This window comes from Crocodylus siamensis, chromosome 6, assembly GCF_052110815.1.
Source record: "Crocodylus siamensis isolate JL-2025a chromosome 6, ASM5211081v1, whole genome shotgun sequence".
NCBI lineage: Eukaryota > Metazoa > Chordata > Crocodylia > Crocodylidae > Crocodylus > Crocodylus siamensis.
The window spans coordinates 30,655,393-30,669,277 of NC_143400.1; the positions used below are offsets into that span (position 1 = coordinate 30,655,393).

The 13,885-nt window shown below is 55.5% G+C and overlaps 1 protein-coding gene across 1 annotated transcript; it reads left to right on the plus strand.

Annotated features, from left to right (window-relative positions):
- The first annotated feature begins 400 nt into the window (after nucleotides 1-400).
- On the plus strand, nucleotides 401-13,769 carry MTHFD2 (methylenetetrahydrofolate dehydrogenase (NADP+ dependent) 2, methenyltetrahydrofolate cyclohydrolase). Its single transcript, XM_090052856.1, has 8 exons — nucleotides 401-557; nucleotides 3,626-3,810; nucleotides 4,726-4,848; nucleotides 5,446-5,598; nucleotides 5,731-5,838; nucleotides 6,620-6,712; nucleotides 11,997-12,122; nucleotides 12,861-13,769. Exons 1-8 carry the CDS (start codon nucleotides 448-450, stop codon nucleotides 12,998-13,000), a joined length of 1,038 nt encoding a protein of 345 aa, XP_089908982.1. The 5' UTR covers nucleotides 401-447; the 3' UTR covers nucleotides 13,001-13,769.
- Nucleotides 13,770-13,885: the final 116 nt, after the last annotated feature.

Consider the following 13,885-nt stretch of genomic DNA (forward strand, 5'->3'; position numbering starts at 1 on the left):
CCCCAGTTGCAGCTCCCTGGGGCCAATCCGCGCCGCCCTACCCATGTAGGGCCGAGCGGCCCCGCCCCTCAGACCAATCCACGGTCGGCGCGGCGGCCTGGTCCTGCCCTCCCCTGCCAGCGGCCAATTGCTCCCGCGGATCCCACGGCATCAATGGCGAGCCGCTCCACCGCACGCCTCTCCCGCCCCCTTGGTCGGATCCACCAACCTGCGACGCCCGTCTTCGCTTCTGCTCTCAGTCTCAGCCAATCGCGGGAGCGCTCTGCTCGGGGCGGCTTCGCTCCCTTGTGACGTCCCTCCCGGCGTGGGCCAATTGGAGCCTGGCCGGCGTCGCGCGTGCCGCCAGCCTCCAGCCAATGGCTTGGCTCTGGGCGCGGGAGGGCGGGGCCGGGATCCCTATATTAGGGCAGCGTCAGGGACGGTGCGTTCCCCGCTGCCTCTGGCACCATGGCAACAGTGCTGGGCCCGCTCCTGCTCCAGCCGCCGCTGGTGCTGCGCGCCCTAGCGCGGCTCGGCCGGGACCCGCGAGCCCGGCGCCTGCACCTCAGCGCGCCCAGGTAGGCGCCGGCCTCATGCCGTCATGGGGGCATCCCTATGATGCAGGATGACACTGCCTGGTGTCATGCGGGGCTGTGATGCCGCAGGGCAGCCCCCCGGGCGGGGACGGCGGGGTCTGAGCCCGCGGGGGGGTGGCATAGGGATCGATGTTGCCTGACGTCACGAGGGTCCCCGGGCGTCTCTCGGGCAGAGGCGGCTGTCGCGCGTCCTGGGCCCCCCGGGGTGGGGGAGCTGTGGAGTGACGTCTCCTGACGTCATGGGGGTCCCGGGCGGGGCAGCCCCGCGGTCCTGCTGCGCTGCGCTGCCCTCGGGTGCCCCGGCGCGGCCCCCCGGTGCCGCGGGGCGGGGGAGCCCCTGGCGGCCGCCGCGGGCGCTGCAGGCTGATGAAATCTGACTCCCGCCTTGCACGAGGGGCCGCGATCCTGTGCGAGCGCCTCTCCCCCCAGGGCCAGCCCGGCTCCTGCCCAGGGGGTGACGGGGTGCCCCGCCAGAGGGGCTGGCAAGGGCTGTGGGCGTAAAGGGCCGTCCCCTCTCTTCCCTGGGGTCTGCTCTCCGCCCCGCGCGGAGACCCTCGCGGCCTTCCTGCTCCCCCCAGGTGGACTTGCTTCCTCTCGTCTCTTCCTGCTGCTTCCGCTCTCCTTAGCCAGCCCTTGCACTACTCGCCCCTCTCGGGCTGTTCCCGTCTCGGGAGCACGCGATGCTGAGGCAGGTGCATCCATCTGCAGGGGAGGGTGGCGGGTGCCATGGGGCTGCGGCTTCCTGCCTGCCCTCCTCTGTGCCCTGGCTGTAGCTGGCAGCTGAGGACTCGGTGCAAACCAGGCTGTCCTGAGTGCTGGGGGACTGGGAGCTTGGCAGCACCTGGCACCACGCACCCTACATCTCTGCCCTCATTCCCCTGCCTGCCCTACCTCTCTTGTTTGGCTCTGTGTCTAGTCCAGGGTTATGTAAGGAGGAGGTACTGCCAAGGTCCTGTCTTGGCGCCTGCTTGGACAGACAGTGGAGGCTGGGATGGACTCTTCCCTTCCCTTGTAGTGTTCCAGTGCGAGGAGCTCCTGCCCCCAGGACGCCTTTGGGCACTTCAAGGCAGCCCGAGGCCGTACACCACGCTTGGCTCGGCTTGGTGGGTCCCTCTGACGGCGTGCCAGGACGTGCACTGTGCCCTTAGGAAAGGAGGTTGCGATGACCACATGTTTCGGGGCTCCCTGCAGCACCTCTTGTTTGGGAATGCCTGCCTTGGACTGCTTGTCCATTTACCCAGAACATTTTTTGCCCAGACACCTCCTTGTGTTACTTGGGAGGTTTTGTGCTGGAGACATGAGGAGGAACCTTGTGTAACCCCACCTGTCCTGGGCAAGAGCACATGACTGGCACTGTGTCCAGACGTTCCTGTCCTTATGCTGGCTCATGACGCAAGGAAATGGTCTGGAGACTTATGGCAGTGCTGGACTCCCATTCTGTTTCCTGACACCTGCAGAAGAAAGAAACAAGCTCAAATATTTGGGAGGTTGGGCCACAGAATGAGACTGCCTTAGTTTTCCTCCCACCGCAGGCTGTGCCAGCATGTGACAGGAGACTTTGGCTCCAGGGAAGCCAACTGCTGGGGTATGGGCAGACCCCTGACAGAGCTCCTCAGTCCTTTTAAGCTTCTGTGGAGTGAGGAAGGCTGCATTTGTTTTACCTGACCACAGCAGATGCCATTGGACTGTGGGCTCTGCCACTCATGTTGCCCCAAGGCAGCTGTTTGTGACCCAGTGGCCTTGCCTGTTTGTAACTGTTAGGCACTTGGGATGCATTTCCTGCTGAGCTCCGTGAGCACTGCTTAAATGTGCTGGCCATGAGCTTTGTTGTGGCAGGGCTGTGTGTCTGGGACTGTTTCTCCCACCTCTGGAGACAGCCTTTTGCCCCACAGGCCTGGTCCAGTCATGGAACACAAATGACAAACAAAGTCCTCCATCCTGAACCTTGCATTCATGATGGTGTTGCCCATCAAGAAGTTATTGCTAACTAGCAAGCCTGGTATGACAGCTGCCTGTAGCAATGGGCTTTGTCTCTGTCAGCCTTCTTATGAGCTTAACCTTTTTTTGGCCAGGGAATTCACTTGCTGGAAAGGGTCTCTGTCTCTCTCTCTTACTGATGCTGCACTTTGACACATTGCTCGAGGTTGCCACCAGCAAAGCTGGAGCAGAGCCATTTGGTTAGCACGCTTTGGCAGCTGCCTGGCTGCTCCGGCCGGCTGTCTTTCTAGCACCTTTCCTTACTGTAATCCTATCCGGTCCTCTGGAAGTTGTCCTCTGTGGGCATGCACTTCTGGTCCCAATTTAGATCTTGAATGGGGGCAGGGAGCTACTTTTGCTGCAGCTCAAGTGTCACGGGCTATCCAGCTTGTACTCTAGCCACTTTTGAGATGCTACTTGCTAGACGTGGCAGCCTGACTCTCTTGGACTTCTGCCAGTGACCTGGGTACAGCATTTCCTTTGTTGTACCTGTATCCAGCATGGATGCAGCCTGAGACTATTCTTTGTTCTACTTTTTGCATCAGTTAAATGCACTCACCTGACCTTGGTTGCCCTAAGCCTCTATTTATAATGCTGTGGCTGGCACGCCCTGTTGCAGGGAGGTTCTGTCATGTGTGCTAAGCAAAAATGTTTGCCAGAGAGGCTTGACAGGCCTTTGTCTCCCAGAAAAACCTGCCAACGGATCCAGGTCTTCCCAGTTCATGCATTGTGAGCAATGTGCTGCACCGTGGTCTCTTCTTACCAGGCTGCCTATACGCTCATGGCATTTGTTACAAATGAATGTCCTGTTTTGTGGCAGGCCTCACAAGTGGGTATGTCACTGGGCCCACCTGCTTCTCTTGGAGGCAGCCTGGCCTCTGCCTTGTATGCTGCTCTTGGCAAGACAGCTGCAGCACTAGTAATGGGCTCTTGTTAAAGTGGTCTTTGCCATGACCAGCCTTGCCTTCACTCCTGTGCCTCGAACGTTTCTGCAAGGCTGGGGGGAGGGAGGGGTGGCACGGGCTAGCGCAAGTTCCTGCTTTCCACACGTGAGGTAATGGTCTCTGTTGCAGAAATGACGCAGTTGTGATTTCGGGAAGGAAACTGGCACGGCAGATCAGGCAGGAAGCCCGACATGAGGTTGAACAGTGGGTGGCTGCCGGGAACAAGAGGCCCCATCTCAGTGTGGTTCTGGTTGGTGAGAACCCTGCCAGTCACTCCTACGTCCTCAACAAAACCAAGGCCGCTGCCGATGTCGGTACGTTCTTGCGCTCTTCCGGTGTTGGCCTCCCTACTTCTGGATCAGTTCTAGAGCTCTGTTGCTTTCAGCTTTGCTCTCCAGGGGGCTTGCATTGGTCCAGGGCAATATATGTCCATTTTTGCCCACTGCTGGGATTTAATCCTCCAGATGTGGGAGGTGGCACTCCACCTGAATCCAAGCCGTAGGTGATGGTGGCCCACTGTGCTCTGAGGCAATAGCTCTGCTGTTTCTTTCCATGCATCACAGGGAATTCTTAACACACACTACCAGGGCCATTTGCTGCTTCCTGCAGCTGTGGCTTGGCTGAGGGTCTCGCCCCTCAGATGCAGGGGCTGGTTTAGTTTTGTCCTTCTCAGACTTTTACTGTGGTCTGTACTCTTGCAGGTACTTCTGCATTGTCCCCTGGCCAAAGCCGCCAACACCAGTCACTAAGCAGCCCTCTTTCCTGGTTGGGTGGGTGCTGGGAGGGGAAGCCACACTAATTGTCTGCTTGTTTGTGGCTTTTGTGTTTCCAGTGCCACTCGGAGATGGCCCGCATGACCATGGCTGCTTTGAGCGCTTATTCCATGCTGTCTCAGTGCTCTGTGTTTGGGGGCACTTGTCAGGCCCCAAGGTGTTCTTTGGCACTTACCTCAGTGGCAGCCATGCTTGCGTGTTTCTCCCGCCAGCTGGATTTAGGGTTAGGATTGGCTTTGGCTTCAGTGGGCACTGTTTCTGTGGAGTCCTGCCATCCATGTTGGGTCTCCTTCAAGGGATGGGGGAGGTTGACTTTGCAGCCTTTGGACTTCCACAGCAGTTGGTCCTCAGGAGGGGTTCTCTGTGCAGATGCCCAAAAATTGGGGAACGTTCACATCCAGCCAGTGTGTGGATGTGACCTGCCACCCTGATGCAGGGCTCTCCATTCCTCTGCAGGAATCAGCAGTGAAACCATCCTGCGGCCAGCCTCTGTCACGGAGGAAGAGCTACTTGACTTAATTGGGAAGCTGAATGATGACACCAACGTAGATGGCCTGCTGGTGCAGCTTCCCTTGCCTGGTGGGTTGGGGCTGCGTGCTTAAGGGGTTCTCATTGGTCAGACCTTTCAGTGAAAGTCCTCTCCAAAAGAGGACAGGGTCACAGTGCAGTGAAGCATTGTCCTGAGGAGATGACCTTCTACCCTGATGCTGTTTGTGCACGGGTAGAGGCAACTATCTTGACCCACAGGTACCTCCCACCCTGGTGGAGAAAAGGCTACTGCTCTACCTGGGCTGTTTCTGGTGTTGGCATTTTATGGGCCTCTGTATCCATTGCTTATACCTTTCCCCATGTATTGCCCATCTCGGGAAGTCTGACACCTTCGCATGGTGCCAGCCTGTCTGTGTTTTCTCTTTGGCCTTAGAAATACCGTTTTTTTTGGACAAGGGATAAACTTTTAACCCTCTGGACAGATAATTGACTATCTGTACTCGGAGGCAGAGTGGCATCCGTTCACACCCTTTCAAGTAGGGGAGGAAGCCACTTCATTTCTATAACCTGCAACTTCCTCATCCTGATGATGGGTGCTGAGACCTAGCACGCATGTTGGGGATCAGCCTTTGGTTTCATTTTGCCTGGCTAAATGGCCTTGTGGGGTAACGCTATTTCTCTTTCCAGAGCATATTGATGAGCGCAAGATCTGCAATGCTGTGACACCAGACAAAGATGTGGATGGCTTCCACGTGATAAACGTGGGACGTATGTGCCTGGACCAATATACTATGCTGCCAGCCACCCCATGGGGGGTGTGGGAAATCATCAAGAGAACTGGTAGGGGCCATAGAACCAGCCTCACTGTTCATCTTGGCACTTTCACCACAAAGGGCTCAGTTTTGCCTTCAATTGTGTGTGGCTTTTTTTTTTTCCTCCTCTCCCTCTTTTTTCCCCCACCCCATGCTTCAGGGATCCCGACCCTGGGGAAGAACGTCGTTGTGGCTGGCAGATCCAAGAATGTGGGCATGCCAATAGCCATGCTGCTGCACACAGATGGCCGACATGAGCGCCCCGGAGGTAACAACACAGGCTTGAAAGAGCAGTTGCCTGAGGTCTGTCATTTTGGCTGGGAGACTGCCCTTGCAGCTGAATTGTAACAGGGTCACAGAATTGTTGGAAAGCAGGGACAGAAGGGACTGTGGGCCACTGTCTCATCTAGCTCCCTGCACAGGGTGGGAGAGTCCCTGGCAGAACCACCCCACCCAAGTGTCTGTCCAGCTGGCTTGGGCAAACTTCCTGGGGGAGATAATTCAGGCCTTGCAGACAGCCTGCACCACTCCATCCTCATAGTCGGAAGCTGCCTTCTAATGCTCATGATGAGCATTTGGTGCTCATGGGCTGAGGCAGCACGCTGGAACATGGGCTGCCACTGCCTACGGCGGGGGTGGGCAATTATTTTTGACAGAGGGCTGCTTACTGAGTTTCGGCAAGCCATTGAGGGCCGCATGCCAGGCAGCCCAGGCCAGATCAATATTAATTTTCTAAATATTTTAGGGGCCCTTTTTTTTAGGGGCATCCAGCCCCTGGGCTGCATTTTGCACACCCCTGGTTTATGGCATAAGGAACCAGGACCTACATGAGGTGGGGGGGGCCTATGACATGGGGCGCAAATCTGTTACCCATGCAACACAACTAAGTGCGTCAGGACAGGGCTGTGTTCTTGCTATTGGCAGTCAGTACCCTGCCTGTACCCAGCTTATTTTGAGTCCACTTCTCATCTCTGCCTGGGTGGAGCTGATAGATGCATGTGGGGTGGGCTACTGATGTGCATGGAGGCTCACTGGGCCTTATTTTGCAGGGGACGCGACAGTCACAATATCGCACCGCTACACGCCTAAGGAGCAACTCAAGCAGCACACAATTCTGGCTGACATAGTGGTGGCAGCTGCAGGTAAGCTGGCTGGAACAGACTTGGTTCAAAACTCCAGATGCTGAGGAGGAACAGAGTGGGGTGCTCTTGAGGCTTGGTGTAACACTTGTGCTTCATGTAAGAAGGGCTGTTGGGAAGTTCTCTGGAAATGAGGCCCTCCCTGATCCCAGCCTGTCGGGATCCTTAGGCCATGCATGCCCACAAGCCCCTAGTGTCTGCAAGAAGGAGTTGCATGTCCTTGGACCCCTGTTGCTCTCCCCTGTAACACAGCTCTTGCAGTTGGCATGAGTGAGTTCTGAGACAAGTGTGGAAGCAGCCTCTACCTAAAGTGCTGCATCTGGGCAAAAAGAACCACCAACACACTTGCAGGCTGGGGGACGACTTTCTCAGCCGCAGAGCAGCAGAAAGGAATCTTGGAGTCATAGTGGACTCCAAGATGAATGTGAGTCATCAGTGTGACAAAGTGATCAATAAGGATAATCGCACTATATCGTGCATTAGCAGATGCATGATTTTAACAGGTCCAGGGAGGTGATGCTTCTCTATGTGGCACTGGTCAGGCTGCAGCTAGAGTAGTGTGTCCTGTTCTGGGCGCTGCACTTCAAAAGGGATGCTGAGAATCTTGAGAGGGTTCAGAGGACGGCCTCTTGTGTAGTCGGAGGCCTGCAGGCAAAGTCCTACAAAGAGACCGAGGGACCTAAATCTTTTTAGCCTTTGAAAGAGAAGTCTGAGAGGTGATCTTGTGACTGCCTGTAAATTCACTGGGGGAAGGCAGCAGGGAATAAGAGATGCTCTAGGAGGTGCCCCAGTAAATACAGCAACTAGGAACAATGGCCACAAATTGACAGAGTGGACTTAGGTGGGGCGTTAGAAAAAGTGTTTTCACAGTAAAGGTTGCCAGAATCTGGAATGGGCTCCAAGGGAGGTGGTGCTGTCCTCTGCCTTGGGGGGTCTTCAAGAGGAGACTGGACAAGCACCTACCTGGGGGTCATCTGACCCCATCACTCCTTGCCTGGAGAAGGAGGTTGGACATGATGACCTACTTAGGTCCCTTCCAATCCTAACATCTATGAATAAATGATTTGTCTGTTCCCTGATGCACCAAGTCCTGTCTCAAAAGGAGGCCCTAATAGGACACTCCTATTACAGAGATGCCATTGAACAAATAGCAAGAATGGAGGTCAGCTGACCTGAAGCAAGTGGGTTCTTGCTCATGGCACCTTGGCCTGGCTCCCTGAGATCACCAGGATCCTCTTAACTAGAACATGTGGCTGCTTGTGTTGCCATGTTAGGGTCCTGCACTGCATTGCTTGGTGGCTTCTAGTTGGATGGTAGGCCTTTGTTTTGGCTTGTGCTCTGTTCCTCTTGTCCTGTTGGGTTGTCTTTGTGGGAATGGCTCGGGGGAGGAGGAGCTTGGATGGTGCTTCATGGGTCTATGGAGATGCAAGTGTTAGTTCATCCTGGAGGCTGTCAGCAGACCCTTAGCTACAATGTCGGGGAACTTTAGGACTGGCAGGAAGGAGGAGAGGGTGGGGTGAGTGGAGACTTTGCAATAGACAGAGTAGGATGCCCCAGAAGGGGGGAAAGAGGGAGGTGCTGGTGCCGGGGGTAGAGCCATGTGGTGTGCGGTAGATGTAGGGTGGTGGTACTTACTAGAGAGGCCTCATTGCACCCTTGGCCCTTTGCCCTGCAGACCTGGATCCAATATGCAATCGGTGGCAGCAGTACTGAGGCTACACTGTGATCCACAGGGTGAGTCTTCCCAGGGAGACCCTCCCACCTTGGCGATCAGGAAATGGTTTGTGGCAGAATGCCATCTGTCTCTCCCCAAACTCTGCTATGTGGATGCCTGATTTTGACAAATTTGGTTACCATGGTCACTGCAGAGGGGAGACCTCTCTGGCCCCATTGGCTTTGGGTAACCTTGAGTTGTAACCTGAGCTGGATACATTCCTGAGGGAGGGGGGAAACCTACTCCCTCTGCCTATGTGACTGGCATCACATACCTGGGTGGGGGCTTAAATTCCCTATTCTAAGCAATGGGAAGGGGCTAGAGACCCAGCCAGTTTACCCACCAGCAATCAGTGATGCATTTCAAATTGGTTGGCTGGCAGCCAACGATTGCTGGCCTTCATTGGATCAAGTAAATGAGGTCATAAGGGTTATAAGTTTAAGGACTGCCCAGGAGATGGGGAGCAGCAGCAGCAGCCATGATGAGAATTCGGAGAGAAGCTGGACCGTCTGAAACTTGCTCTCCATCTTGAAACTCATAGTCAATGAACTGCTTGCCTCCAGAGGAAATCTCTACCTGCCTCTGGATGATGCTTGTGAATAAGCTACTTGAGATCTAACTAGATATAGCTTGCAGTAATACAGAGATGTGTAATCAAAAGCTACCACGCCGCTGTTTGCTTTAAGGTATTTCTCTGATACTACTCTACCCTGTATCCTATTCCTAACATACTCCTTGTGCCATAGGCTGCCAACCCCTGGGTTGTGTGCTAAAGGTGGCACGCAGCATGGTTTTGGTTGGCACGCAAACTGCTTCCCGCCCCAAGGGGTGGGAAGAGCCATGCCCAGGTTGAGCAGCATGTGGCTACCTGGAAAAGCCCCTGGCTACAGACCCAGCCCAGCACTGCTACTGGCCCCGGCCCAATGCCGCCCTGATGGCCCCAGCCCCAACCCTGTGGGCTGGGGCCATGGACCTGCACAGGCTCTGGCACTGATGACTGTCCCATCCCTGGCCCTGTGCTGCTGGTGGGCCTGGCCCCAGCCCTCACCACCACCACCACCACCACCACCACCTGGGGCTGGGGCCGTTGGCAGTGTGGGGCCCCAGGCCTACCCCAGCACTGCTGGCTGCCCTGGCAGTCGGCTGGGGCCAGGCCAGGCCCAGGCCCCAGCTGTGGCAGTGGTGCCAGCTGCTGGCAGGCCTTACCTCTGCCCTTGCTGCTGCTGGCCCCAGCAGTACCATTGCCAGGCCAGGGCCGAGTGGGGCCATGGATGTGGATCTGCATGGGACCTGGCCCCATCCCAGCACTGCTGATGGCCTTGGCCATGTGCCGCCAGTGGGCCCTGGCCCTGCACAGGCCCAGCCCCAGCTGGCACCACCACCACTGCAGGCCCCAGCCCTGTGTGGCCCTGGGCTCAGCTCCACCCCAGCGCTGCCACTGGCTCCATCCTAGTGCTTCCAACAGCCCCAGCCTCTTGTTGCTGCTGGGCCCCGGCCCCAGTGGGTGCAGTGCTGACACCTGCTGTCTTCCCAGGGCCAGGAGACTGCTGGGGCTGGGGTGGGGAGGCAGCAGCTGTTTGCAGCCTCTTGGCTAGAGTTGGCCCAGGTTTGAGGTAGCTGCTGATAACCAGGGAGGCCAGGCTGCTCCCAGCAGCCATCTGGGAGGATTGAAGCCCTGCTGCAAGCAGCCCAGGCTCCATGGATATTGGCATCTAGCTAGAACCTGGGTCGGCTGCAGCCGGGAGGCTACAAACAGCTGCTGCCTTCTAGCTCTGGCCCCAGCTGCTTCCCAGCCCTAGATCCCACTCCAGGCAGGCAGCAGATACTGGCTATACTCCCTGCTGTGCTGTCCTCACCACTTCTGCAGAGCAGCATGTGAAACCCTGCATGGTAGGGCACAGCAGGGGTGCAGAAAGATGCCTGCTGCTCTGAGCTCCCCGCTGTCCTGGCTACACTTACCCTGCAGGTGGGGCAGTAGCAAGGGGCTCAATCCTGCATGCTGTTCCTGTGCACACAAGGGAAGTGCAGCCTGGGCAGTGAAGCTTGCAGCAGCAGGCAAGCTTCCCTGTGCAGCCTCTCTGTGTGCTGCCACTCTAGGTCACATGCTTTGCCCAGGGGAGGGCAGCAGGACCCGGAGCACAGCATGTGCGAGGGCAGCACAGCAGAGAGCATTGCTGATATCTGCTGCCTCCCCAGAGCCAAGGGCTGGGTCTATGGCTGGGAGGCAGCAGCTGGTCTAGGTTCTGGACTATTGTTAAACCCAGTCAGTTGTGTGACAATGCCGCCAGTCCTTGGGGCCGCCTGAGGAAGACGGCCGCGGGTAGTCTAGGTGCCACCCCCCCCCCTCCCCCCGATGGGAGGCGGGCACTAGTCTAGGTTCTGGATAGCTGCTGATAGCCACGGAGCCTGGGCTGGGGTGCAGGGGCTTTGTCTGGGAGGCAAGGGGCACAAGCATGGCACCCTGCCTTGTACCCCCTGCCCTTGTGTTGTTTTTCTGGCATGCCAGAGTGCTGGCACTTTCCATGGTGGGTATTGTAGGCTTTTTTTGGCACTCCAGACAAAAAACATTGCCTACCCCTGTTGTAACCAGTGAAGTTCTCCTTTGTACCTAGCGTGGGATACTTATTGCATGGGAGAAGGCCTAGATCATGCCTTGGGGTCCCCTTGGTTTGCCTGACTAAGGGAGACCACTATTTGTGCTTCGGACTGAGGGAAGCTCCCCAAGTTCTTACAGTGGGTGAAGTATCTTCAAGGACTACTAGTCCTGTGTTTTTCCAGGGGGCACAGGGCCAAGATCAATCTAGACCCTGGGTGGTGGTGTCATTACCCCTAGGCTTGCAGGTGTGCTTCAGGAAGGGGGGTGGCCAGATGTGAGGTGCCCCCAGGGAGATGCTTTGAGCCTGGAACGTGATTGGGTGCAGGGAGGCGGGTGGCTCAATGCAGAAGCACCCCCTACTGGCCTTCCACATGATCTACTAAGGCTAGGGTCTAGTGGACCTGATAAGGTGGGGCCCTGTCTCCTAGCACTTGCTTGGGGTATGAGCATTAGGCAGTGACAAGCCCCATATGCTTATGCCATGCTACTCTTCATCTCTGAGGTTGTCACTGGGAGGTGCCTTAGTGTTGCATGATTTTTCTTTTGCCAGGTGGCTTCCCCTGCCACTGCAGCATGGAGCCCTCCTTTGGGAGGACTGGTGAGGGGAACTTGCCCTCTCTTTTTTGGAACACACTTAGAATTGCTACCTCCCCCAACAAAGCACATGCACACTTTTCATAAGGGCTTACCCATACTGCTTTACAGTTGTCCCCTTTTTTCCTACAGATAAACATGGTAGCCATTGCAGACTGGTTTCCTTCTGGACACAAGACTTAGAGTTGTACTGAACAGAGGGTTGGGTGGCCCTAGGAGGATTTTTACCTGGGAGTTCTTACCCTTCATGTTGGTGGGCAGCACTGCAGGGATATGTGATATTCAGCAGAAAGGAGGCCTTGCTCTGACCCCCGACACCCCCCCCCCCCCCCCCCCCCCCCCCCCCCCATTAAAATTAGCGCCTCCTGTGTCTTGCCTTTCAGGGATTCCTAACTTGATCACTGCCGACATGATTAAAGAGGGAGCTGCCGTCATCGATGTTGGGATCAACAGAGTGCAGGATCCTGTTACGGCCAAACCCAAACTGGTGGGAGATGTGGATTTTGAAGGTATGCAGCTACTTTTCTGCATCTGCAGCCTTGCCAATATTGCATGTCTGGGGTGCTCTGACACCGGAGAGAGAAACCCCAGTTGTGTGGCAGCTGATACAGGTGCTGACACTGAGAAGTTCTCCCCCCTGTGCTGGCATTTTGAGAGCGTTCCCTATTTGGGGACTCCTGCAGGGACTGGATTCCAGTCAGACAGCACATGCTAGGCAGCAAGTAGCTCTAGAATAGCTGCCATGTCCAGAGAGGGGGGACTGCTCCTTTTACAGCAACTGCATGCCCACTTCTGACTGGTCCCTCTAATGTGCACAACCTGGACCCTGCTTCACTCCACATCTGGGAGTTTACTCTCCTTGCATTTGGGGCGCCCCATGCAGTTGCTTGACTACACAATGCTTAGTTACATGGCCCCAGAGTCTGCCCTGACAGCATGAGATGGTGGGGAGTAAACTCTGTCCTCCTAGCTGCTTCTGAGGCCAGGCCTAGTGCTTCCAGATGGTTGTGGCTGGTGTTGAGTTACTCCCTAGTGACATGCAAACCTAATTATGGCAGAGGCCTGTTACAAGCTAATTCAGTTGGCTTAAATGCCACTCAAGGCTGCTGTGAAAGGCCTCCTTTGGGGTGGCTATATTTGATTTGTCCTATTAATAGGTTACCAGTAGTCCTCCACAGGTGTTGACAAGATCTTAGCAAACCTGGGGGATGTGCCAGTCCTAGATTCCACCCTTTCCTTTCTTGCAGGTGTGAGGAAGAAAGCCAGCTACATTACTCCAGTGCCTGGTGGCGTGGGACCCATGACTGTTGCCATGCTGATGAAGAACACCATCATTGCTGCAAAGAAACTGTTGAAGCCCAAAGAGCTGGAGGCATTAACAGTGTGACAGTGGGCTCCTCTGCTGACAGCTACATTCCAAATTGACTCCCCAAAACAGGCCGATCAACATGCAATATTTTTATTTATGGTACAGCAGTGACCTTACACCTGGGAGGTCTCTAGCTATTGATTTGTGGGCAGAGCATTAGCAGGCAGGGGCTTTCAGGGTATTGATGCATGTGCTGCTCCAGTGGTGCATAACAATTCCTAGCACAGCTGCATTTTTTTTTTTTTTTTTTTTAAACTGCATCTACTGCAAACTTGGCCTCTGGTGCAAAGCTCAAATGACTTGGCTGCCAGGATGGGCCAGCTGCTAGCCTACTACATGGTGCAGACCATAGGTGAGGTGGGTGCCTCTGAAATCCTGTGGTGGGATGAGCGCAGTTCCACAGAGTAGCCAAGATGCTAAGAAGGGCTCCTAAGTGCTTGCTGGTGCTACTACTAGCCTGTTACAGAGCAGCAGGTTCAGCCTCCTCTTGGACAGTATCAGCCCATATTGAGCTCAAGACCTTTTTTTCCACAGATGTTATTTCAAAGGATTACTTGCTTGCAAAACCTCTGTTTTCTAATCAGCTGGCATGGCTTGTCACCCTGGTCTCTCCTAGTTGGCAGGCAGGTGAGGAGACAGTGCTGTGCTGGTGCTTTTCCATTTTTGTTTACCTGTTGCAAAGCATAAAGGTGCTCACAGTGGCCTTGGCTGTGCCAGGTTTTCCAGGATTACAGTACAAGGCACAGACATGGGTAGTGTTTACTCAAATTAAAGTTCTTAAAACAAATGGCTTGCATGGCACAATTACTTACCTTTCTCCAAGGAGGGAGCATCTGATTACTCCCTCTGCTATGTTGATACCTCTCACTGTCTGGTGTGACATCTATTCTCTTGGACTCCTGA